Source organism: Petromyzon marinus, chromosome 11 (genome assembly GCF_048934315.1).
Source record: "Petromyzon marinus isolate PM22_M1 ecotype Great Lakes invasive population chromosome 11, UKy_Petmar_22M1.pri1.0, whole genome shotgun sequence".
In the NCBI taxonomy this organism is placed as follows: Eukaryota; Metazoa; Chordata; class Hyperoartia; order Petromyzontiformes; family Petromyzontidae; genus Petromyzon; species Petromyzon marinus.
The window spans coordinates 4316672-4342003 of record NC_133677.1 but is presented as its reverse complement, the minus strand read 5'-3'; the positions used below and the strand labels follow the sequence as shown (position 1 = coordinate 4342003).

Below are 25332 nucleotides of genomic sequence, written 5' to 3'. Positions count from 1 at the left end.
TTGAGAAATGCCACGTTGACTCTTTTTGACCTTGGCTGAAATTATGAGTGGTGCTCAAGATTTTCTTTTTGGAATGTTATGTTGGTTGCTGAATAATTTATGATGGTGGATGTTTTGCAGGCTACCCCCACTCCACTGGCCGCCGTGGCTGCTGCGTCTGCTCCCGCCATCACCACCACCACCATCGCCACTACCTCCAAGTCCACGGGTGACATTGCCGACCTGCTCTTTGACCCAGGCTTCACGGGCACCGCTCCGACCCACTCTGCGTCTGGCACAGGTCACTTCGCCAGCCTTGCGCTAAGCTCTGCAGTGTGGGCAGGGATGGGCTGAGTGTTTCTGCCACCTTCCCCCCCCCCACCCCACTTCCATACTTCATGTGTGGCCAATAAACATGACGTGCATTGCATGGAAAACTATCCATCAACGCGTTGGACACACCTGACGTGCGCATGCTGCGAAACAGAGCTACTCGTATTTCTCTACTTTTCCAAGTAAAAATGTAACTATGTTAAATATTAGATAAATCAAGATCATGACAAACAGTGAGCCGTTAAGTCGTAAAGAGGGAATGTGTTTCGATGGTGGTTACCGTCAGCTATCGTGTGACCCAATTTGAAAGAGCAGTGACATAACAATTTTGGGTGAGCAGAGTCCTCCCAGCCCTGCTAGGCATCTACCCTTTGTTTTTACCATTGAGTGCGTGTGGCCATGAACCCTAAATGTGTTGCCAACCAATATCTAAATTATTTCGATCTTTGTAGTTGAACATGTTCCACTATGTACTTTGCATTACAATGCTCACATGCTGTTTCTGCCCTTGGCAGACCTCTTTGCAGACTTTACTGCATTCCAAGAAGCTGGACCCCCAACCATGGCTCCCAGCTTTCCCCAATCACAAGGTTGGCCTTACACATTTCACCCTGTTACTGCACATTGGCATCAAAATTGCCTCATTATTCAAGGTTAACCATCGGAGAGGTTAACATTTGAATATTGAAATAAAAAACACAAGAGTCACTTGACAATCTTAATTTGCTTCTGTGTTTTTAACTTTTGCTGACAAATTTTAAAGTTTAAAAATGTAAGAGCTTCTTTATGCAGTGCTTAAAAGCATTTAACCTGACTATAAGAGACCTTAATTTTGGCACATTTCTCATTTTTGCTCAGGGCTAGTGACAGATTTTTGACGTAACCTTTAGCCTGTGATCCCTGCACACATTGCTTCACACCGTTTCACACCATTTCCTGTAGGGGGAGAAGGTTGGGGGGGGGGGGTTAAAAACCCCTCTCACATTGTGTCTCTGCTCTTGGTGGCAAGGATGGGGGGGGGGCACTATGGGTCATATGCCCTCCTTAGTGTTGCGTTTGGTTAAGGGCCGAAGTATTTCCGTACACTGTTCTGAAACTGCTGAGCCATTGCTTGAATTGATGGTAGACAAATATTTGCATTTTAAGCCAATGTTATGCTTAAGGGATTTTGCACGCATTGTTGGACAAAAGATGTTCTTATCGTACGGAAGTTAGGATAGGATTAGCTGTTTAGAAAAACTCATGCGATTTACACTCTGTGTGCAGATTCTGTGTAACTATGCTTTATCTGTGTGTGTTGTAAATCTCCATAAAAGGGGAGGTGGGCCCTGTGGCTTTGTGTATCGTATTCCTACTCAACCATATTGATCAAAGTTTGAGTTAAGCTTCTGTCTGACCAAAGGGCCTCCCTGAGGATGGTCCAGCCTAAAATGAGTGGGCCATTGTTGCAAGTGCTTAAGAAAGAATTATTGGGGCGGAATGTAGAGTTAGCTTCTTGCCAGACTTCCCTAACCGATTTATGTCAAGCTAAGAAATGAACTCACCAGCTGTACCTGTCACCACATTTACTTTTAAATGCAGGGTCTATTGTGTTTTCATTTCACTTCACTCTAAATAACCTGTATTTGTTTGAACTGTATGTTTTGAAGCTATTACATTTTGATCTTTTTTTTCCAGTGGCCATTGGCAGTGCCAACAGTGGCTTTGAGGGAGGATGGAATGCGTTCAGCCAAGGTCCCAATGCTGCTGCTGCTGCTGCCTTGAGTGGTGGAAGTGATGACCTATTAGGCAACGCCTCCATGCAGCATGTTACGACGAATCATGGTGGTGCCGGCCTGGACCTTTTTGGAGAAATGCAGCCTGGACCGAGTATCCCATTGTCCAGCACAAATCCTAACCTTTTTTCTGGCCTCCAGCAGCCACAGCAAAATTTGGCCTTTCCAGGAGTAGTTGGAACTTTTGGCATAAACCCTCAACAAAGCATGCAGGTGAGAGACAAAGATCATCTGACAGATTTTACAAAATTTTGCACATCTATTACAGTTTGTCATCCGAATTTTGTGTTTGCAATGCTCACCGTAATTGTCATCAGCTCTGGTCTATCCACTGCTGGATGAAAGTCTCCCCAAGCTGCTGCCATCTGTCAAGATCCTGTGAATAATAGACACTTTGGAAAGTCTCTCCCCACATTCTCACAAAACTACCATGTACACTTGTGTGTCCGTCCATTTGTTGTGTGTTTTTGTCACAGTTTATGCAGCCCATGTCCGGAATGAAACCGATGGCAAACATGAACGCAGGAGGCCTGGACAACCGTGCCAAGAATTCGACATGGTCCGACAGTGGTGGAGTTAACATTAGCCTGGAGGGACTCAGCCCCTACGCACAGCCATCCAAGGCGCCTCAGCTCTCCATCAATGCCCTTATGCAGCAACAAGGTAGGTTCTTCTGCTATGGTTTGAGTTACAAGACCAATTGGACTGCACCACTTAAGCAGCAATGTCGGCTGTAAATAATTAATTCACCGTTTCAGCTGTGACTGCCAAAATGTATCTCCCAAACTCGTTTTTTTTCCCTGTCACTGCTGTTATATATCCAGCATTAAATAATTTTCCACATGATATGAGTGGTTTAGGGACCCATTGGACGCCTAAGTTTGGGAGTGCATTAACAGGAGAGCCCTCTTTGTATGGTTTTAAACTGAGTAATGTAAAAAAAAAGTCTTTAATTGGTTATTATTTAAAATACATTTTCCATGAAACATATTTGAGATATGAATTATTAACTTTTATAAATTAGATGTATTTTAGCAAATCTGCTTAGGTTGTATCAAGGCCAATTCTGCACACAATCTTTTTTGTAGTAGAGTTATAAATATTATACAGTTGTACTTTTTGATGTATCCATTTCCCATACGTACATTGTTAAGCGTCTATATATGTTGACATGTATGCGTTCTTGACTGTAACCAGCATATCATATCTTGGGATAACGTCCTCATAACGTTTGTGAAGTCTAATTTGAAACTCGTAGTGGACGAAGAAGAAAAATCCACCAATTATTTTTATTTTATTTTTATGTTTTATGCATGTACATGTACACAGCCATGCAGCAGCCGCCGATGAATTCACTGAACCAGGGCTTTGGGAACATGTCGCTGGGTGGGACCCCAGCGCCCGCCGTCCCTAAGCCACAGGGCATGCAGTTTCCCGGGGCGCCGGGTCCCTCTCCGTGGATGCAGCCGGCTGCTGGCATGATGTCTCCACCGCACTTGCAGCAACAGCAGCACTTCGGCGTGCCTGCTCCAGTAATGCAGCAGCAGCAGCCTCCACCGCAAGGCATGGTGGGAATGAACATGAGCGCCGCCCCCATGATGCGCGCCGGGATGCCGGGCGGGGCTCCGGGCTCCATGCCAAAGACGGACGCCTTCTCTGGTTTTGCCAATTTCAGCAAATAAAGACTATACAAGATTAGTTGTTGGTGGGATGGGGGTAACAAAAATTATTTGGGTAAAGAGGTGCAAATATGGTTGTTTTGTGTATAAACTTTTTATTAATAAATGAAATACGTTGGCAGTACATGGGTTTTATGCAATTGTTTCATGCTTCCTCACTAACCATTTATACCTACGCTCATCAAGTAAAATAATGAATATGAGATGCGCATATACAAAGTGCTTACTCAGGCTACTGCTCTTTGCAAGTCCCATTGCCCACTCATATGAACACACGTTAAGATTGACATTGAAATTGCATGCTTTTCCATATTTAGATAAATTTTAGGGATATTTTGTAAATCATTACCCTTCCAAGCATCATCCATTGTACAGATTTTACGTTCAAGTGATCATCATTTGCCGTAGATTTCAATCTTTATTTTGTTATTTGCAATCTTGCACAACTTATTTTGATGCATAGCATTTTACTTGATTGGCTTATTTGCTTAAAATGATTTTCTTATTTAAATGTTTGTCATTGGCTGCAGCGTTTGAAGGCTCTTTGCGGTTATAAAAGTGTGTTTTTTTGTGATGGGGGGAAAAACAAATTATAATGGAAGTCTCAATGGACAACTGAGGAGGAAGCACTGGCATGCTTTAACATCGGTGTCATTATAGGTTTGCCCTCATGTACAGTCGCAGCAAAATATCAGACTGGGTAATACTACAGAGCTTATTTTTCTGCATTTTTAGAATAACAGTATACTCCAAAAAATTATTTAAAACATCAGTTGCGGCTCCATTAAGTGCTTTTTTGCAGATTTTTATCAGCCTTATTCATGGGATAGAGGTTGATACATTTGGTGTGGATAAATGGGAAATAAATAATTTACTTATGTTTTTGTTGTTTGTTTAGTGATTTCAATAATATCCAAATCAGTGCTTTGAATGTAGGTCAGACCGTTTTAGTAATGGTTTTAGGTACATGTTTGGCTTGGTTGATGGATGGCTATAAATTATACAGGGTGTTTTAAAAAGATGGACCCGATTTGAAATCAGTATATCTCTGAAATTGGGTCCATCCTTTTTAAACACCCTGTATATAAGAAACCTCATAATACTCTAAACAAAATAAAATAACGTGGGATGGGATTACCGTTTATAGATTTTCCCCTCCCATTTACTAATACATGTATAGTACATGTCTGCAATGTATTTGCGTGCATATATGTACACAGGCTTGCGTGTGTGTAATTGAATGTATACACATGTATGCTGACACATACACACAAACATATATACACACACGTGGGCGGTATATATACATGCTTTAAATATGTTTCATACGAACTGTGCAGGCAGAGAGTCAATATTTGACAGGCAGACCTAATGAAATCCTCATCTTCATAAAGGTCTGTAAGCTAAAGTTTTAACATTCTTGCTCGGTTCAGATTTGTTTCCTTAATTCTGATGAGTCATCGTTGCTAGAGCAGCAATATTATCTTCAGTACATATATGCTTGTCTCCCAATTGTGTATGCACTGCTTAATTACTTTAAAATTAAATATATCCAAAACCGTTTCCGCAGGGCTATAAATGGACAAGTCAACGTTTCAGTGTAAAGTTTGTGTTCATGTGCAACTGTAATTTTACTCTAGCAGTTAATTACTGCGGATTAAAAATGTCAGTTTTAAACTTTGCTGGCGTTTGGAGTCGACAGCAGATAATTTTTCAGCACCCTTTCCAAATACAATAATAACGTTCAAAAGCCTCATGTGCAAAATATTCTGTTCTTCGTGGCCTCATCTCTTTAATCTTAAAGTATAATTCAAGTCGCTACGTGAAACGTATGGTTATTTAATTCCGAGTACAGGGGAGCAAAATGGCCTTTGTTAGCACCTACGTAGCATTGTCCAGGGATTGAACTTGAACAATTGCCCACCGGTCAACCGTTACTGTATGTTTGATTTTGTCACTCGTCTCATGGCTTGCCGACACAGCCTGTTTTATTTTTCACCCGCATGAATTTACGGATGCATACGATATACATGACGGTTTTGGGCCAAAAGTAATGAATCTTATGAATGTTAATGAGTTGCTATTTTTTTTTCAGAAGTCAGTCACTTTCCAATACAAAGTAAATAATTTGAGGTATAGGTCACCAACACCTAAAACATCCCAAATCATGTTAATTTTTGATGAAAGTTGGATACACCTATTGGCATATATACCGCGATGTGTATATGTACACCGCCAGTTGACCCTTAGGCTTTGGTAATGGTATCAAACGTTACATGTTGAAATGGTCTATAAACTAGCGAATATTAACAATTACTGTTCTTGGTGCCCTGCTTTAGCATGCAGTCACGGAATAGGGCAAGTGTAATTTGCTGGTGTAGTGTTTGTCAATACAGGAGCGCAGTGTAGTACTATTCGACAATTACAGATGCTGAGCAGCTTCTGTGCAAATGCTTTTCATGAGAAACGTTACGCATAGTACGCCATACATTTGATTTATTTGTTAAGTAATTATTTTGAAGCATTTGATTAGCGTACCTGTATACTGTAACCATTAAAAAAATGTAAAGTATTTCGTGAACAATCTAACTTTTTGCCATGCTATGTCCCTTCATCTGGAAAAACAAATTGATAAGCTTTAAACATAACATTGGAATTTCTCATCTTAGTTTAATCGCTCAAACTAAAATACACTAAGGGATGCAAAATGGTAACATTGGCTGTAATAAATAGTTTTTTTTTTCAATTGAAGCTACTTTACATTCTGATCATGATAGAATAATGAACTTTTCAAAATATTTTCCAATTGAAAATTCATGGATAATGTAACTGACTTATGGTGGAAATCCCTTACGCTTTGACATTCTGAGCTTGAGGCTTCTAGGCACGATGCTGTCATCCTAGAAGGGAAAGGGAGCATACTACCTTTTCCTTGGGAGTGAAAGTCATTCTGCCCAGATACCGATCAGGCCCTTTTGTCTTCGAGTCTAATGTTCAAATACTGTCCTTTGCATTGACGATGCACTGAAGTAATCATTTCCAGCCTCATTGTGAATGCCAATGTGTTCAATTATTTATTAAGTAGGCAAAAAAACAAGCAGTAGTATCAATTATAGTTAACTACATAGACATTCATTTTAATAAAAAAAATGCCAGTAACCTTAAGAGTTGTCATGCATAAGCTGATGTGTATTGCCCCCATGTATGAGGATGAAATGTGTACACAGCTTTCTCTGACATGCGCTGTGTATGCATTGTATATTCGTGATATGCAGTTATGAACAGCTCTTTTAAAGATTTTTGGTCTTTCATTGTCAATTGGTTTTACTGGAGTACTGCAGTCTAGTATTGTAATTTGCAACATTGTATGGGAAGCTTATTCTGTTCTCCTCTAGACTTATATGTTATTTTAGTTATAGAGTAACGTTTAATACTTTGAGGCTGGAAATGGCAAATATAATCCATTAACAATTTTGAAATAATGTAACTTTAATCAGAGATTTAAGTTGGTACGTGTATATATTTGCAGTCAGGGTTTCAGGGTTCAGCAATGGATAATTCATTCTGTAACTTGATGCCTTAAACTGTTAAAGTGAGGGTGAATATCTCCTGGTATGTGTTTTGTTTGGATTTTCCTGAATTAATCGCTGATTACACATTTTGAGAGTTTTAATAAAAAAGATTTTAATAAAATGTGTGCAAAACATTTCTCATTTTGGTGATAAATCCTAAACGTCATTTAAATACTCTAGTCATGTACAACAATTTCAATAAACGAAATCATTTTTTCCTTTTTGGTTTTTAATTTAATTTGCCGCAACATTTGCCTCGAAAAAAAATGTTGCCTCCTTAAAATTGACATTGATTGACCCAGGAGAAATACTCTACTTTGGTATTCCAAAAAAACTAAATGGGCAACTTCCTGCCATGATGTGGGTCGCTGGAAAGACTTGGCATTATACCACGGCAAGCAAGGGGATAAGGGTTTGACCGCAGTACTCTGAACGCGTAGGCTTGACCTCTGCAATTAACGCGATCGGCTAAAGTAAGCAGAGCCCTTCCCCACTGACTTGCCCGCAAGGCTTTGCCAAAAAGCCCCAGTAATTTGATAGAACGTAGTGCGGAGTGAGGAGGGTTGGTATTCATAAACATGTGAACGTAAGAATGTTTTACACGGCCTTTTGAGAAGTGTGGTCGCTCTCATTGATTACATGTAAACTAAACTGAAATCGGTGTCCTTGGCGTTTTTAGCCAGTGTGGTTGATGCCAATACTCGAGGCTGTGTACATTGCTCATGTTAATGCACATCGCCTTTTTTGTGGAAATATACGGGAACATTTGCTTGTTAGCAGCATTTAAAAAAAAAGATGAAGGAGCAAGAGTATCAAAGATGTATGAAAACTAAAATATCCAAAAGTTAACAAATGGAGGTGAAAGATATATTTTGGGTCAATGAAAGCAACGGCGGGGCATTGGCAGGGGAATTGAAATAAATTGGTGAAATAGTTCAAAACAGACGGGACATAAGGCGAACAGGACGCGGAAGAAAGACAAGTGCAATGAAGCAAGTCGACGTCAAATGAAATTTACCATGAAATGTGACGCAGCGAGGATGGAGAGAGCTCGTGTGGCCCTGTCGGCCCACATCCAACGAGCTTAATTATATACAGATGGCCGGACACTTTTTTTCTTCTCAGCTTTTTCCATAATGGGATGATACTATCACAAGCAAGTTGTTTGTGCATAGTTATTCATTGCTTGCCTGTCAATGCAATGCTGTTCTGCACATTTTGTGTGTGTGTTAAACACCGAAGCAGAGCGTGTACCTTTCAATCGCTTGCTCGAGTTTTTTTGGTTTTTCATTTCGTGCGACCGTTCGGCAACGCCACGCACTGCGTTGCATGAAAGTGCCATTTCTGGCATGTTCTAGAAACACGCAGATTGAATTATAGCTTTTTTTCCTCCCTTTAAAATGCCTTCATATGCTGGTAATCGTTTGTAATGTGGATTTCAGTGCAGGTGCGTCTCATCAAAGTTCAAGCAAAGAGCCAAGACAATTCTGTGTAACACTTTTGAAATCATATCTCATCACTTTTGCTCAGCTGTTACTGCTTAAAGCCACTTTTTTTTTGTTAACTTTCAGAGAAAGATAGCTTAGACTTTCTCTTATCCCCCCCCCCACACCTTTTGTCAGTACGGAATGACGGCATTACATAAAAGTTTAAAGGTGCAAAGGTGCCTCGTTCTACGCCCCTATCGACATTTTCCTTTTGGACAACTATCGCATCCAGTCGCTAACGGCCCAAATTGTCGTTCAGTGGTGGGGGGGGGGTCTCAAACCCAGACCTTGTGCCTCCCAGGTTTCCCCACTATGGGATATCATATCTGCTTCCTCCAGCCGCTCAAATGATGCCAAAAAGGCGCACTGATAAACGGCTTTGTCACGAATAACGCGACAGTGATGTACGAGGCTGAGCCACGGCGAGTGAACGGAGGCGGGGGGGGGGCCCGGTCCTCTGCTCTTTTTTTCGTGAAGGGGCTTTTGTGGAGAATTCGTGTAACTGTAAAAAAAAGCACATGGCCATCGGCACCTGGGAGCTTGTGAAAACGGAAGTGTTTATTTTCACCCGGTGCTTTATGGGATTTTTGTTTTTAAAACAGTTTGAAAGAAATTTTGATTTTTTTTCAATAGTGGCTCGTGATGCTATTGTGATGCAAACAGAAGTGGAAAAATTGAGTTGTATTACCTTGTTTTTTCATACCATAAAAATATATTTATTAAACGTAATCAAATGACTTATTACGTTTTGAAAATCACTGTAATGGGGTCAATTGCCGTGAACATTAAGCTACATTTAGAATAATGTGGATTAATCACAGTGAAGAATGGGGAAAATACACGTTTTAACTTGTGAGGTTCCTTATTTTCTATTTTTTCAGTCATCTTTCACACATTTCCTGCGAGTTTCTCCCTAGAAAACATGCGTTTTCCTGCATTTGGGCCTTTTTTGTAATATTAGAACCGGCATGCTGTAACTTAATACACCAATATTTCAGCAGGGCTCTATATGAAATCATCCCATTGCCTTTGACACGGTGATTTATAATAACCCATTTGTGCACGCCGCCGATGAGTGACATTTCGTTATTTGATTGGACTCTCCTCAATCACTTTTTTTGTTGCAGCGTTTGAAAATGAAGTGAAGGCCCTTTCTTTTTTCCTCCCTTTTTCTGTCCCCCCCACCCCCTCGTTCCCCCCCCCCCACCTCCGTTCCTCTATCCTCTTTCTTTAACAGAGGCACGAACGGGCCCCCACGGAATCCGCTGTACGAGCCATAAATCACCTTCAGCTGCAGCCGGGGAATAAAGGTATGGGGGAAGCGAACTCTAACCCTGCCCCTTGGCTTCCTGTCAGCTGACCTTGCCTGAGTCCAGCCATCAATCACGAACAAGGGGTGGGACCCTGCCACACTACCCCTGCCACCACCAACCACACCACTGCGGCCGCCGCTGTGTGGAAGGGAGGGCTTCACTTTGGTGAAAGCGCCTGCATGGCAATTTACAGTATCCGCATTAAACAGGACCAACAAAAAAAACTCCGCCCTGCAGCCTGCACCATACACAGCCAAATCGATCCGCTCTCGTGACTGCCAAGACTGCCCATTGGCTGCCCATTGTCGGTCTCTCGGTGAGGCTCGGATGAGTTATTGGCAGATGTGACAAAATTAAAACTACCACCACCCAGCAAAATTAGCGTCAACCCACCTCTCACCCGCCTCCAACTCGTACGTTCACGCAAACGTCCCACAGTCACCGCGCCAGCCACGTTTATGCAATGCACTTGTTTGGTCTCGGGATATTTGAGTTTGCCTTACTGATGATGTTTTTTATCGGCACTTTACATCATAGCTCTCGCCCTTTTTGTTTTTAATCCGCTGCGGGATGAGGTCCTCCCCACAACCGTGTGACTCGCGAGGGCTATTTGACCATACTTGACCACACCGGTCAGTGTGGGTTGGTGAAGGCGGGGTACATATAGTGGGAACATAGAAGTACCGTACAACAGTGGCTTTTGCTGCATTGTCCTTTGCTGCACACCATTTCGAGTAATATTTGACCCATGTAGTATGATATAGTTGTCTAAAATGTGTTTTTTTTTAATGGCGAATGTGTTATTTTAATTATTTCGTTGTGGTGGAGTGACAGTGGTGAAGCCGGCATTTTATTTAAATTGTACATAACAAATTGAACAAATGCTAATTGGACCTGTGCTGTTCTTCAGTAATACACTCTGCCGAGACCGCCGCGTACATGATCGAGAGATGGAGCAATTGAGAATGCAACATTTATAATCACATTCCTGTCAATGAGCCTCGGAAATATAAGAACTAGGAATTTATTATGTTCATAGCATCCAAAAGTTGTTTACTTTCTATCCGAGACCAAGGGAATAGTAAGGGCTATTGGCATGCCGTGCTATTATGGGATTGTGCTTTGCAAGTCTTTTCTTAAAGCTAGTTTCGTTTAAAAATATATATTTGTTGTGTCTTGTGATGGTTTGGTGAATATTGCAGCACAATGTTCCAAAGTTTACTTTGCCAGTTGAAATCAACTTGAGAGCATTATTAATTTTAACAGTAACGGGATCCTCGAAAAACCACAAACTAGTATGGATAATAAAAAACACATGTTTGTGTGTTAGTTTTGGAATGGAAAACAACATCCTCTTTTGCTGCCAAGTAATATGCAGGCAATATTATACCATCTTAATAATTATGGTTATAAATTGTTAATGTAGCATCAGAAAGTTTAGCTGACATAATAAGACAATGCAAAAATAAATATATTAAACAACTGGTTACCGTATGGTCAAATTACTTTTCTTTGCAGGACAGGGATTTGAGAAATTCCTTCCAAATGTAACACTAGCAGGTTTTTTTCTTCTTTAACTTGTTTAGCTCGTAGCTAAAATACAAAATGTCGAAGTAAAATCATTGTGTTGTTGACGTGGTGATTACTGTAAAGAATAAAATTCAAAAATGATGAATGTGTTGCAAACAGGACTGCTTTATGAACATCCATTGCTGGACGTCTCCGAAAAAGCTTGACCTGCTTTTAATTACTTATTGATTTCGCGCAATGAAAAACATCCGATTTATATCGTATAATGGCCATATTTGCCTAGCAGCCTACTCCATTAACAATACATGAACAGAGCAGTTTATGTAAAATACTGCTCTGAGCTCACTCTTCATTTCCCTACGTATCCTCCAAGAGTATGTGTTCGTGTGCGTGCGTGTGTGTGTGGCTGGCCCTTCACTTTGCTACAGCCCTGAATTTCCCACCCGGTTACATTTGCATGATACCTCAAGGTAATATATAAGGCTCTGCTTAATGGGTTGGTTAGGTCACCTTTTTTTCTTAACTTTCAAAGGGTGATGGAATGGTGGCAGTGTGGGTGGGATGAGATATGTTGGCCGCGGACAGGGGAAGACGCAAAATGAGAACGTCAGAAGCAAGAGTGGCAGCGCAAGTTGCTTGGCATGAATCGCAGTGGCCTTCACACGCAATATTTTCGCTGTGTGCCTTGCCCGCTGCCTGTACCTCGCTGTCCTTGTGCTGATTGCGGCCGCACAGCAGGAGCCAGGACAGCCTTGGGAACAGGAGGCAGAGGAAGCACCTGCAGATAGCCACAGCCTGTAAAAAGAAACGCACCAACTTTCTTCGGAGAAAGAGAAATGATGTCTCGTTAAAGACTTAACTGGCTTAAAATACACCGCTGCTCTTCTTCCTACCTTTGCACGTGAATGAGGTTACTTTAAAATAAATAACAAGCTGCGGATGGGTGGTTTGCCCTGCTGAAAGCCTCGGAATTGAAACCAGGTAGGGCGCTGAGCCAGCACCACTGAGAACCTGGGTTTCAATCCTGCCAGTGATTAAACCAGGCTCTCAGGATAGTGCATCGATGGTGTCAGCCCGGTCGCAAGTGACTGCACAAAACACCATGTTAAACGTGGCTGTACAAATTAAAATAGCAATATTACTGTCATGCGACAAACAAAAATATTCACAGTGGCAAAGCAGGTGGGCAAGTGCTGCCCTCCACTGTGTCGAGCAGGGGTCACTGAAAGGAATGATCTCGGATGCAGCTCTGTGATATCCACTTCCACGGGCCGTTCTCAAACACGAAGGGTTGCACTGCTCTGCGAGAGATCCGAATGTATGGTCCGTCTCGTGACATACCACCGATGGGACAATCGGGGTAAACAATTGAGGGGGGGGGGGGGTTGAATGTTAAACAAAATATGTATATAAATAATCAGAGAGAACATTCGAATCACTCAGTGGACGACTGCGTTAATGGGGCATCCTCTGCCAGTGCTGCGCGAGTGTAGGAAGTTGTGCATTTGCATTCCTGACCTTCCATAATAATGGATGATATTGGTCGCGAAATCCTCCGAGTTCAAACGCCTGACCTTGTTGTAATGTTACCCAACGCTCAATTGCTTATCAATTTCCTCTGCTTTTGGCGTTGTCTTTTCCTGAAACTCAACCTGAGGTTTAGATGTGAGCACTGACTTTTGTTTTATTTAAACTGAGGTCACAAGGCAAAATGCAATTTATCTAATTTCACTTTGACACACTTTTTCATTGTGTAAGCGATATTGCGTACATCCGTCTGATACGTGAAAAATACTGAAGCGCTGTTTTGCTGGTGACATAACCGGAAAGGAATGGTTGGGGAAGTTGTCGTTATTTTTTTTGCTTTTGTTTTGTAACAGCGAGCTAACTTATTTCTCTCATTCAATTTCGAAGGAAACGAGCGGGAAAAAAAATAAAATAAGCCCTCTTCCCATGCCCGGAAAGGCTGATGCGTTGAAAGAAAGCCTGCAAGACATCATGCATTTCAGCTTCTTAGCTCAGACTCTTGGGTCAAAACCATTACATGCAGAATAAAATTAATAATCATTGCAACGCACCGCACTAAGGGAAGGATGTGATTAATTACACATAGCACAAAACAAGGAGGCCAGCTTTCTCTGATAATTGAACAGCCAAAAAAGCAGGCCTTGGTGCCAAGTCATTAGTCTTTCCCAAGTTTTCGTGCCTCGCATATGGTGACACGACCCCTTTTCTCTGCAGCACTGCGTTTGGGCAGGGCCAAACATATGGCGGTAAATGGCGCTAGTGGCTGGCAAATGGAGCGCCCACCAGGCCCCCTTCCGAGTTGTGCTCCTCGCCAGCCGCCCCCTTTTACAAGTCGACCAAATTGCGATTTAATGAGGAAGAGGGCCTCTTGCCGTTCGGGCGCTCCGCGGCCCTGGCACACCCCTGGCCAGAGCACGCCTCCCATGGAGTCTGAACGGGCAGCGTCGGCCGGTGCGACCGACCACTTTCACTTCGGTTTGTTTATATTTCCTTTCTTGGGTTATTTAATTGTTTATTTAGGGGGTGGGGGGGGGCATAGAGAGCAGTGGGGGTGGTGGTGGCAGCCAACAGCTCATAACCTCACCCTGGCAAATAGTGGCCTACTGTGTTATGCTAAACAGTTGGACGAAAGTTCGCTCTTTCGGGATAATCGTGGGTGCTTCTTTAGGCCTGTACATAGCAGCACGTGTTTTTCTTGTGTTTGTTACAAGCCACTGTGGCATCGTTTGTTCGTGCTGTTTTCGTTGAGTTGCGTTTATGGGGTTTTCTGTCGTCATTGTAACGTCGTTCAGTTATATAATAACGTTCACTGATGCCATTGTGTATTAATCTATTGCCGTATGGTGAAGGTCTCCCTATGATGTGCCTGTTATGGGGTTGTTGTGACCATACTTCACCACGTTGGTCCGTGCAGGTTGAAGAACCGAGTGAGAAACAATTTGCCGCTGATGTCAGCCGTGGCACAGAATCAAACGCTGGTCAGCTGGGTTCATAGTGCCGCGCTCTCAGTTATTATTTGATCGGTGTTTCATCGACGTTCTTATCCACGAATGGGATGCGTTTAAACGTGGCGCCGTCTTTCAAAACACCACTTGCAAAAAAAATCAGGCGGCTCACAACGTCGACTGAATGTCTCACCTGGACATTTATTAAGGCATTATTCATAAGTGACCCACGCGTGCTGCATCTCGTGTGGACCTTTGAAACCCCGTCGGTCGGGTCACCATACATGTTTAAAAAAAAATTCACAAGGTTGCTTCATGGATAACCTGCACTTTTTTTATCTAGACCACTGTTTCTTCATCTGGGGTGCACGCACCCCCTGGGGGTGCGAGATGCCCTTTCTGGGTGTGCGAGACATGGCCGGATGATTTTTTTTAGACGGTAAATAATCGAAATACAAATTAAGCACGGGCACATATGTACAACTACATGTTTCATCAAACCTTCTATGTATTTATTAACATCATTTGTTTAACTATCGAGAACCAAAGGGGTACAAGGCTGCAGCAAATGTTCAGCACCGCTGCTCTCGACAATAGTAAAGCAGGTGGAACAGTGGCACAGTCGTTAACGCACTGGACTAGGAACCTGGTGACCTGAGCTGGAGTTCCGGTCACAGCTAACATCATCAGCAAGTAATATTTAAACCGCTTCCACCCATTCAGCCATCAATACTGACCAGTGTGGCGAAGTTTGGTAAGAAAAAACATGATCAACACAATGGGAAGGGGGTGAGGGGCCTTCATCCAGCAGTGGATTTACAAAGTGCTGTAAATTTATTATACGTATGTTTTCATCATTAAAGAATTACATTGATTAAAAAAATGTGCAAAGTGGAAATATAAACATCTGGCAACTACTCTGCGAGTTGACGACACAGCTGTGCAAAGCATTCTGGGTATTTGGAAGATGGAAGTGAACAGTTGTGATGAAGTTTCTGGTGGGGGAACATGTTAAAGCAGATGCAATGTCCAGGTTATCTGTGCCTCACCCAGAAGTGTACGTTGAGTGGCGCACGAGACTTTTAAAATGTACACGAGCCAGTGAAAAAAGTGATGAGGACGTTGAAGCAGACGTATGCATGTCCTAAGCAATTATATTCCTCCACCGTTAATTAATTACAACAATGATGGGGATAAAGTGTGCAGGGCAATTTCTTGAAGAATACAGTAAGTTTAATTCACCTATAAAAAAAGAAATCCAGAGCTGTGCAGGTTAACCTTGAAGCCTTTTTATATTTGTGTGTATACGTTATCAATGTTGATGGTTCATTTGAATTCAATATAGATGTAGTGGAATAAATAGGCGCATGGGGGTAATTGGTGAGTTTGCCCGGGAGCAGGATAGTAAGGGGTCATATTGGGACGAAGAGGTAACGATTGGGCCAATTAAGCTGGGGGAGCCAAAGAAGGCTGTGATTGGCTGGTGTTTTTGTCAGGGCTGAAGTGGCGTCTTGAAGTCTGGCGAGGTAACAGGCGCACGGGCACGAGGAGCGTTGTTAGGACGCGGGTTAATTAATTGGAGTGTAATGAGAGCGGGGATAAATTGGGGAGACGCGAGGAGAAACGGGAGTTGGAGTCGGGGGCTGGACGAGGCAGGATGTGGAGCAGCTGAAGAGAGAAGTAACCAGCAGTGGAGAGAGCACAGTGATAGCGGAGAGCAGAGACGAAGCAGTTAGCAGTGGAGAGAGCACAGTGATAGCGGAGAGCAAAGAGCAGAGACGAAGCAGTTAACAGTAGAGAGAACACGGTGATAGCGGAGAGCGGGGAGCAGAGACGAAGCAGCCAGTAGTGGGGGAAGCACAGAGACATCGGAACTGATGGAGAAGTAGAGATTGGAGAGACAAAGACGGCGAGCGAGTCGAGTGAAGCACGGCAAGTGAGCTATGGCAACAAGGGAACTGTGGAGCATTGAGGACATGTGGAGAACTGTAAATAAAGTGGGGTTGGAAGAAAGACAAGTTGTCCCAGTGAAATCAACCACTACATAAACATGAGAGCATACATTTACAGTCCTCTAACAATTATATACTACTTTAAATGTACGTGTGTATAATAATTTATTATGACTATTATTATTTACTCAGCATGACTGAATTTCCTGCTGGATAATTATTGATCCATTTATCTTGTATTTTTATAAAAAAAATACTTCATTATTTTATCCATAGTACTGTTGTGTCCTGTGTTGCATATAATTTGTTTTCAAGTTATGCCTTGATGACCACCAGCTTGCTGTCATACTACCCACCACTAATTCCTCTTATAACAGACTCAAGTTACCACTGCTACGGCAAACAAAAAAAATATTAAATCAGCTTAAATCAATTCAAACGCACATTCTTTTTTTTTACATCAGCACTTTTAAAACTCACTTAACCTTGTCAAACAAAACAAAAAAAAGAAATACATTCAGAAATGCTTTTTAACAAACGAGGGGGGGTGGGGGGGGGAGACGGTGGCGGTATGACATTCGCGAGCTCACCTGCATCATCAACACGTCCGCTCAACTCCCCTGCCGATACGCGGTGTGCTATGGCGTGATGTGCCGTTTATTCCGATCCGTTAAAAGCCCCGAGCCTTAATAGAGGAGTCCAGGCTCGTTTCGGTGCTGCCTATTGAGCCGCGTAAGGCGGCGAGTTCAATGCCGCCTTGCCTGCTCCCTTGCTTTCTTGTACTAATTTAAACCATTAAACTGTCTTTTATTTCATTTTGCCAGGTAAGGCCCACTGAGCTATACAGCTCTTTTTTTTGTTAATTCAGAAGCGACCTGGACACAAATGATGGCTCAACGAAGTGGCTTGCCACGTGGAAATGTATAGCAGTCGAATACCCAAAACGCGAGTTTGTTTCGAAATGGGGTGGGAAAAACCGAGTGGACCCGGAGAAAAATCCACGCGACCACGGGGAGAGAATGCAAACTCCAAATATTTCGGCTTCAGGGTCGGGATTGAACCCACGAGCGCCCTCTATGTTCTCATGCGCAAGGTGATCGTTTCTAGAGCTTGCAGGCATTTTGACATGCAGCAGGAGACATTGTTTAAACCTCTAATACTGAAGCTGCTATATTTTTTATATTAAGATAGATTGCCAGTTTAAACGTACACTCTCATACGCAGCCTGTATTTAATCATCGGCAGCAGTCATAGTCTCACCGCTACTGATTGAAGGTCACGCCAAACCATAGCAATTTCTTTGTTTTTTTTTTCGGTAAAGTCACGTAGGTGACTGTATCAAGCAATTTTGCCGTGACGGTTTCCACCTGAAGACGGAAGCTTGTGTTGCCTCCGAAACGTCGTGATTTAATTTAGTTGTTTTCATTCATTTTATTTTACCCACGTGACTTTACCGAATAGAACCAAAGAGTATGAATCCTTGCAGTTACGAAAGCTTAAAATCTAGAATTAATTTCTCAAGAGTTTCGTAATGCAACTGCCCTAGTTCATGCGCATACGCACATGTCGCAACTGCAAGGCGCTGTGAGATCTCCGATTCTGCAACAAGTTGAACCTCTTATAAACGATAGAATAAAAAACTTTGCAGCCAATTGCTCGCAAGATGATTTTGCACCACTTGTTTCATGTCGCTTTTTTATGTAATATCTGGCAGTTGATGTAATTGTATCTTACATTGTATAAATTATCCGATGATCATAACCACATTGAATGCATTGGTTTGCATCACCATACAGTTATTCGTGGGAATGTACTGTACAATATTGAGGTGTATTGTATGAAGTATAAGCACAGTTAGTTTTCACTGAATGGATCCGTGACCAAATCACCTGGAATACGACCAAACTCGTCAGATCTAAATAACTAAGCAGGGTTTAACCTGAGTAGTGTTCTGATGGGTGACCACCATATATAGCAGTATTCTAGGGTGCCAGCTACACTCTGTGCATCAGTTAGCAGTACAGTAAAATCAATTGTTGCATGGTACTTCTAGGTTGTCACATCTATGCTCCCCAACTGCACCAACACAACACTGACCAGCGTGGTGAAATATGGTTACAACCCTCAGTGACCAACATGGGGTGAGGATTTTTTCATCGGGCAGTGGGTTCATGTAAAGACCTGTCAATTATTATGATTATTATGCAATGAATCCCCTCTTCACAATAGTTTGCAAATTGCCAAAATGTGTTCTCAAATGAAATAAGAGCAGGACGCATGCAGCCATTTCTGTTGGCAAACTTAATGTGAGGTCTTGGTGTTGGCAAATGCTTCTGAGATCGCAGTAGAAAGATATTAAATCATTTCCAGTGACTTCGCCGTGAGTTTACAACTCCCGATACCATCGGACTTGTCAATCGTGGGCCTCAGTTCCAGAGTGGATATATCCTCCCTAATCTTGGTGGGGGGAGGGGGGGAACTCCTTGGATTGTTTGCAAAGGGATTTGAAATTCTTGCCATGTCAACGTCGGGAATGCACCCACACATGAGGAATGTGGAGCCTTGGATGGCTTGATGAAGCATGCTTTGTATATCCACGGGTCCAACGTCACCACATAACCCAAGCCCCCCCACCACCACTACTCCCTGCCTCCTCCCCACCTCTTCCAACCCCTGGCTCCATCGGGAATTATGAGAGGACATCGCAGAGCAACAATGGAGATTCCAATTAGAATTCCCAGTGCCGGTAGTAACGATGATATTGATCAGCTCCATTCACCCCTGAACATGAATTTTCATGTCCAGGGGTGAATGTTCAACAGCCAGTGCTTACTTCCGTAGTTGTCTGCCAGTAAATGATATCGCGAGAGATACAGTAGTTACGTTTTTTGCAAGTGAATCCCATGCTGCGTTGAGGCAGAGATCAATGTTTTGACACCAAGCCTAAAAGTTGAACCCTAGAATCGACATGGCATATCTGAATTTTCAACTTTATTGCCGAAGTTTCCAATTTTGCGACATTTAAATAGCGATTTCAACTTATTGACATTGAGGGATAACATAATAATTGCATATTTATCTAAATAATGTTGTGATTTTACATTTTCATTCGCACTTACCTTGAATGACCCATAAGGGACTTTGCTTTAAACATGGGGACCATCAAATTATGCTTGTTTGTATTTCGTATATTTATTCATGTCATCTTCTGATACTTCTTAAACCAAGAAAAAATCCACAACATAATGCAGTCCCGCAAGTAATACGGAAAGTGGAATGGTGGCATAGTGAGCAGTCCACTGTGCTATCCCAAACACCTGAGTTCGATTCCCGGCCACGGCTAACGTCAGTGGCGAGTGACGTCTGAAACAGACTTGATGGCCCTTTGTCCTTCAGCCCGCACTGACGAGCGTTGTGAAGTATGGCAAACCCGCGCAGCGTGGGGAGGTCCTCATCCAGCAGTGGATTTACAAAAGTGCTGAGCTTGTACATATGGGGTAACAGAAGACTGCAGATTTTCTGTCGTCCTCCCCACCTCTACTGGCTCCATAACTCAATGAGTGATAGACACATGGAAGTTCCGTGGGTCTACCTGCCCACGCTGCCTTAATCCCCCCAAAAAATATCTTGGCTTCAATCACACGTGTTCTCTGGATCCCGTGTTGTCCTGCGGTGCCTCTCAATGAGTTAATTTGTTGGTTACCTTCGTTTGACTCAAGAGATTGTAGACGGCACAGTATGACTGTTTTGGCAGTTATCTGTTGCTTGAATATTCTTTGTGAAACTCTGTGTCTTTACGTGAACTATGGATGTGTTTATTTATTTATTTTATCGCCTGTGAATTTTTATATGAAACCTCCAGAGTGCAGCTGTGAAAACTCACTTCATTTCATACTTTGCAAATTGAGAAATGGTTGGCCCCGTTGCTTCTTGTACATATTCCATCCTAACCCTTATATTCAGAACTTATCAAAAGTTTTATGTATGTAAAATGCATTGGATAAAAAAAAAACTTGTTTGCAGATGTTTATTTGATGCGTATCGCTACAATGATAAAAACAGACGTGCGCTCGGCCAGAAAGAAGCTTCAATTGTTTATGAAAGGCAACGTAATTTAAATTGAGTGTTTCTCACACCATTCGGGAAGGAGACCAGAGAGCAGTGGAAAGTCTTTGATGCGAGCGAGGCGAGAATAAGTTGCTATCCGGCCTTGAGTTAAGAATGCAGTGTTTTTAGAGGACACACGTGCGCGGGTCGATAAAGTTTAATTGAGATATAAATTTGATTAGAAAAAAAAGTGTACAACGCCACTCTAATTTCTCCGGCGCGGGCTCGCCACCGGAAGGGTGGTGGGGGATTAATGTTCCACTTCAGGCACCGTTCGTCCGTGAGATTAAACCTTCCTATTTGGCGGCCAAAGTCGTGAAGGGCGACGAATGCCCACTCCGAGGAACGACGGTGTTATTTACAGGGTTTGGGCACAGCAGTGGTCGAACACACCATGGGCGCGGGGTGTGAAAAGTCCATATGGCGCGTTTTCCGACCGGCTCCGCGGTGTCGCGGCCACCCCCTCCCATCTTACCCCCCTCCCGACCGCCACCCGCTCCTCCTTGCACTCGCCCGCTCACTCCCACCACCACCTCCTCCTGCTCTCCCCATCCCAGTTCCTCTCACCCCTACGTCCCCCGCCGTTGTCTCCCGCCACCGGTGCCCGCCTTCCCCTCCCACTACCAACACCCCCACTGGCCGCCATCCCCGCTCCACTCTCGCACCCCCCCCCCCTTACTACTCCTCTTACTCCCTCTGTCCCTCCTGCGTACAAAGCTGGCGTGAATTGAGACACTTAATATGACACTACGTGGGATCGATATAAACAGAGCTCGTCTGCCCCGTACAGTCGAAGCGGACCTCCCGTTCTCGGTGGCTTTGTTTGGGATTTGGTTTTGCAGCGCCCGGTCGCTTGTGGGGCATTTAATTCGTACTATTGCGTGCCATCGACTGTCAAACGATGAAGCGCGGTTGCGCCATCCTGCCATTCGCGTGCACGCAGTGTGCGTCTTTGTGCGATTCGACAGTCCAAACTGTTTAAATCTCACAAATGACCGAATCGGAACGAATTACATCTCCCGCAGAAAGAGCTCAGGAAAGGGAACTGTGATGCCCCAACAGCCAAAGATACCAAGTCAACTATACCAACCGCTTCATCCAGCAATGGATTGACCATGGATGAAGTAATGATAATGGATGGATAATAATTATTATTATTCAATTTTATTCCTCCAAGTCTTCACAGCATAAATATATCGCGATCGCTTTTGTTCAATCCCCACATTACAGTAAAAACTGTATTTTATTAATTATTTAATCACAACAAGCGTTCTGAACTCATTGAAAAAAAACAGGCACAGTGCCTTACGCACAGAAAGTAATACATTTTGCGATGCCGAGTTGGCTGGCTGGCTGGCGGGGCGAGCGATCCCAACAGCCCCAGCATTTTCGGCGCCTAATGAACGCTCCGGTAGTTAGAGCTTCCAGCCGGCTCACGTGCAGGGCGGCAGCCAGGCACCGTCGGCGGTCCCGGGCATTACTGGCCATCGGCCCAGCGGCCTCTTAATTCTGTGCGAAATTAAAAATCGGCGGCATATGGCGCAGGGAGGATCGCTTTCCACCGAGCCAATTAATCACGTAATCCGCTTGACGCCAAGCCAACGGCAGGCGACGAGCAGAGTGAAGTTGCGGGGGTTTCGGAATCGGGCAGCAAAGGGTGGGTGGGGGTTTGGTGAGGCAGGTGGGGGGCGGGGGGCGTTCATGGGGAAGGATGAGGAGGAGGCATGGAGTGGGGGAGCGTGCCGGGCAGGTTTCACGGAAGGTAAAGGGGGAGGTTGTGGAAGGTGTGGAGGATTGGGCGACTCCTGCATCAGTGCTTTTATCACTCGTGTCGACACATTGGCAGCGGAACATAGCGGACTTTTAAAATAGTATGCAACGTCTGAAATCGCGTGGCAATTTTGGTAAAAATATGTATATAATAACACGTATTTCTATTTCACTTTTGGAATTCTTTTGTCATCCACCTTTTCCATAAATTACAAGCAAATATTTGCTACTTCCTTTGATAACTATGTCACAAAAATTGCCAAAATGCATTTCGAACATTTTGCAAATAGCACACACGCACATTCTTGGGTCTTTTGGTAAAGTCACGTAGATAGGTTCAATTGTTATTTTTTTGTCATTTTCTTTGAACCTATCTACGTGACTTTACCGAAAGACCCAATAATATTAATTCCTGCAGTCACGAAAGCATTAAGTCAGCACACACGCACACATATAAATAATCAACACCTTTGTGCGTGCGTTTCTTTTTGTTACGTTTGCAAAGTTCATTTGTTATTTAATTGGATATTAACAAGTGGCACAGCAGTGCGCCCCTTTTTTCTATTCTCTTCTGTAGTACGTGATCAACGATCGCCTTACCACGTCACAAAGGTCCCCCTGCCCCCTTTTGCAATTAATGCCATGCCATTTGTAGCCATTAGGGCGATAGCTTTGGCAGGCCAACAACACACACACCAACAACAAAAAGCCCACAAAGCAAAAGTTCACAATCAAGAGGAGTGATCGTGGGGTCCCCTTCTGCCTGTGCGGGGATCTATTTGCGTCATGGCCTATGGAGCATTCATCATACTCATACACGGACCGACCATCGCTTTTGGCGGGACCGGGCACCACGGCCAGGAAACCCCGGTTTGTTGTTTCAGCTTGCGCGCCATGAATGGGACAAGTGGAGGAAGCTTTAAGGAGCAGGAGGAGGAGGTTGGGTTGACGGTGGTTGCTCGGTGGGGTTGTGGCCGTGCAAATTCTCGACAACAACAAAAAAATCTGTGGGCGGCCATTTTTAGAAAATCCGCAGCCGTTGAGGGCCCCTCCACAGCCCCCTTCTCTCTAACCCTTGCAGCTTTTCCGGCGGGAAGTGCAGCAGGTATCCGTAGGTGCTTCGTGCTCTGCCGCACGAAGGGATACCGGAGAGGGTTTAAAGGCTTCCTTTGCGAGCGAGGCCATTTCAGCCCTTCCTGCTCACGATTGACACGGGGCCAAGCAACGGAAAACAGGAAGCAATCTAAACCCCGGGGCCCCCACGCGGCATTATGCAGTTTATTTGGATAGCAAATACAGATAGCAGGACTCCAGGTTTTCTTTGTCAAGTATGCAGCTGCCCGGACACTTGAAGTAGGTAGCTGGCGAACGAGCTTTAACGTCAACATCGACAACAACCAAAAAAAACCGAATTTTAATCTCGCTCTCTAGGCATTCACAGCTGCGTGTGTGTGTGTGTGCGTGCGCGTGTGTGCGTGCTGCATTTTTGCTGCGTCCCAAAAAACATGTACACAATGTTAAGAAGGACTACTGAGACTGTGAGGGCAATTTAATGTTTCTTTGATGATTAGATATATATATTTTTTGTACTTATGTTGCTCACTTCAAAGTCGACCAAATTAATGAGCTGTCATGGGTTTGGAATGAGAACTGTCATAATGCAGGACGGGGCTTTTGCATGCAAATTATGAAAGTAACTGCGCGACATCTCGTAAAAAAAAAAAAGCTTAATCTGTTTCCGTACAGTTTAACCTACTTCCGTTAGCAAACACATACGGATGTTGTTGTCTTATTATTTCGTACGTAAGTTGCGTTGTTTGTTTATTCCAGAAAGAACACGCCTGGTAATTGGACACACAATCCTCAATTCTGGCTGTTACTCCCTCAGCAGTGAACGCTGTTCAACTTTTTTTTATTTTTTGCGGGGCATATTGAAAATGTAATGACAGCAGTCGCTATAAGGCTTCATAAAATGGCACAAATCAATGGGAAGGGGGGGGGGAATGTGTTTTTATATTGTACTACGCTGTCAGTTCATGTCCGAACACAGAGCAGTGTGTTTAAACAAGAGCGAGTGGGGCTGGCTGGATATGGCTTGCCTGTGTTATTAGAGGCAGGCGGGTTAGCGCTGCTATTTACTTAACGTCCCATGGGCCTGCCGCTTGTCAGCTCGAGCCGGAGCTTGAAAAATTACCATCGCAACGCAACGGCTGACCCGCAAAATTCTACTTCACTGTGTCCTACCTACCTACCGCCCCCCTGCCACTACCACACCACCCCCCTACCTTCCATATCCCCAGCTCCCTCCACCCCGCCCGACTACCTCCACCCCATGCCCACCGCACTTTCGCTAAGCCCAGCTGCTTTGCTATCAACATCCCCCACACACCTTAAACATGAGGCCCACACACGTGCCCGCACACACACACGCGCGCGCTCGCGCGCACAAGGCACGCCACTGCTTTTAGCTCACCCAGAGATCACCTTCAAGCCGGTTAAAAACTGCGTCTTTGTTTCAGTTTGTTTAGTGGACATTAATAATGATGACAAAAAAATGCACTTTCGAGCTCCGGTTTCCTGAGATATTTCTTAATTAGCACAAGTAAAGCCACCGTTTGACCAATTCGGCGATCTTTTTTAAAAGTAATTTTCCACATGTGCAACATATATTCAAGATTGGGCATATTTCACAGTGTTTCTGCACACTTTAAATTGCAGTATAAATGAATGTTATAATATGAGGAAAATTCAGTTATTGTTTCTTTTCCACATAATGGGCAACAATATTTTCTCCATATTTTCCCAATCTAAAAAAAACAAACCAACGTAAAAGTGGTGATTTACAAAATATATTCCACCACAT

General features: G+C 43.5%; 1 protein-coding gene and 1 long non-coding RNA gene across 4 annotated transcripts in view; one reads left to right on the top strand and one right to left on the bottom strand.

Annotated features, from left to right (window-relative positions):
- CLINT1 (clathrin interactor 1) overlaps window positions 1–11813 on the top strand; it is a 40549-nt gene extending 28736 nt beyond the window's left edge. Inside the window, exons 8-12 of one of the 3 annotated variants that reach the window (XM_032952271.2) lie at window positions 121–280; window positions 828–902; window positions 1990–2300; window positions 2564–2750; window positions 10063–11813. In XM_032952271.2, the coding sequence (XP_032808162.2) occupies window positions 121–280; window positions 828–902; window positions 1990–2300; window positions 2564–2750; window positions 10063–10133 (804 nt within the window). In that variant the 3' untranslated portion in view covers window positions 10134–11813. Of the gene's footprint in view, window positions 1–120; window positions 281–827; window positions 903–1989; window positions 2301–2563; window positions 2751–3416; window positions 7460–10062 lie in introns of those variants that run through there. The other 2 variants (XM_032952270.2, XM_032952269.2) reach the window with 2 other exon arrangements.
- The window catches only part of LOC116941320 (uncharacterized), a 44515-nt gene continuing 21560 nt past the window's right edge, over window positions 2378–25332 (bottom strand). Inside the window, exons 2-3 of the long non-coding RNA XR_004402669.2 lie at window positions 12371–12463; window positions 2378–2463 (exon numbers count right to left, since the gene is read on the bottom strand). This is a non-coding gene — a long non-coding RNA (uncharacterized LOC116941320). The remainder of the gene's footprint in view (window positions 2464–12370; window positions 12464–25332) is intronic.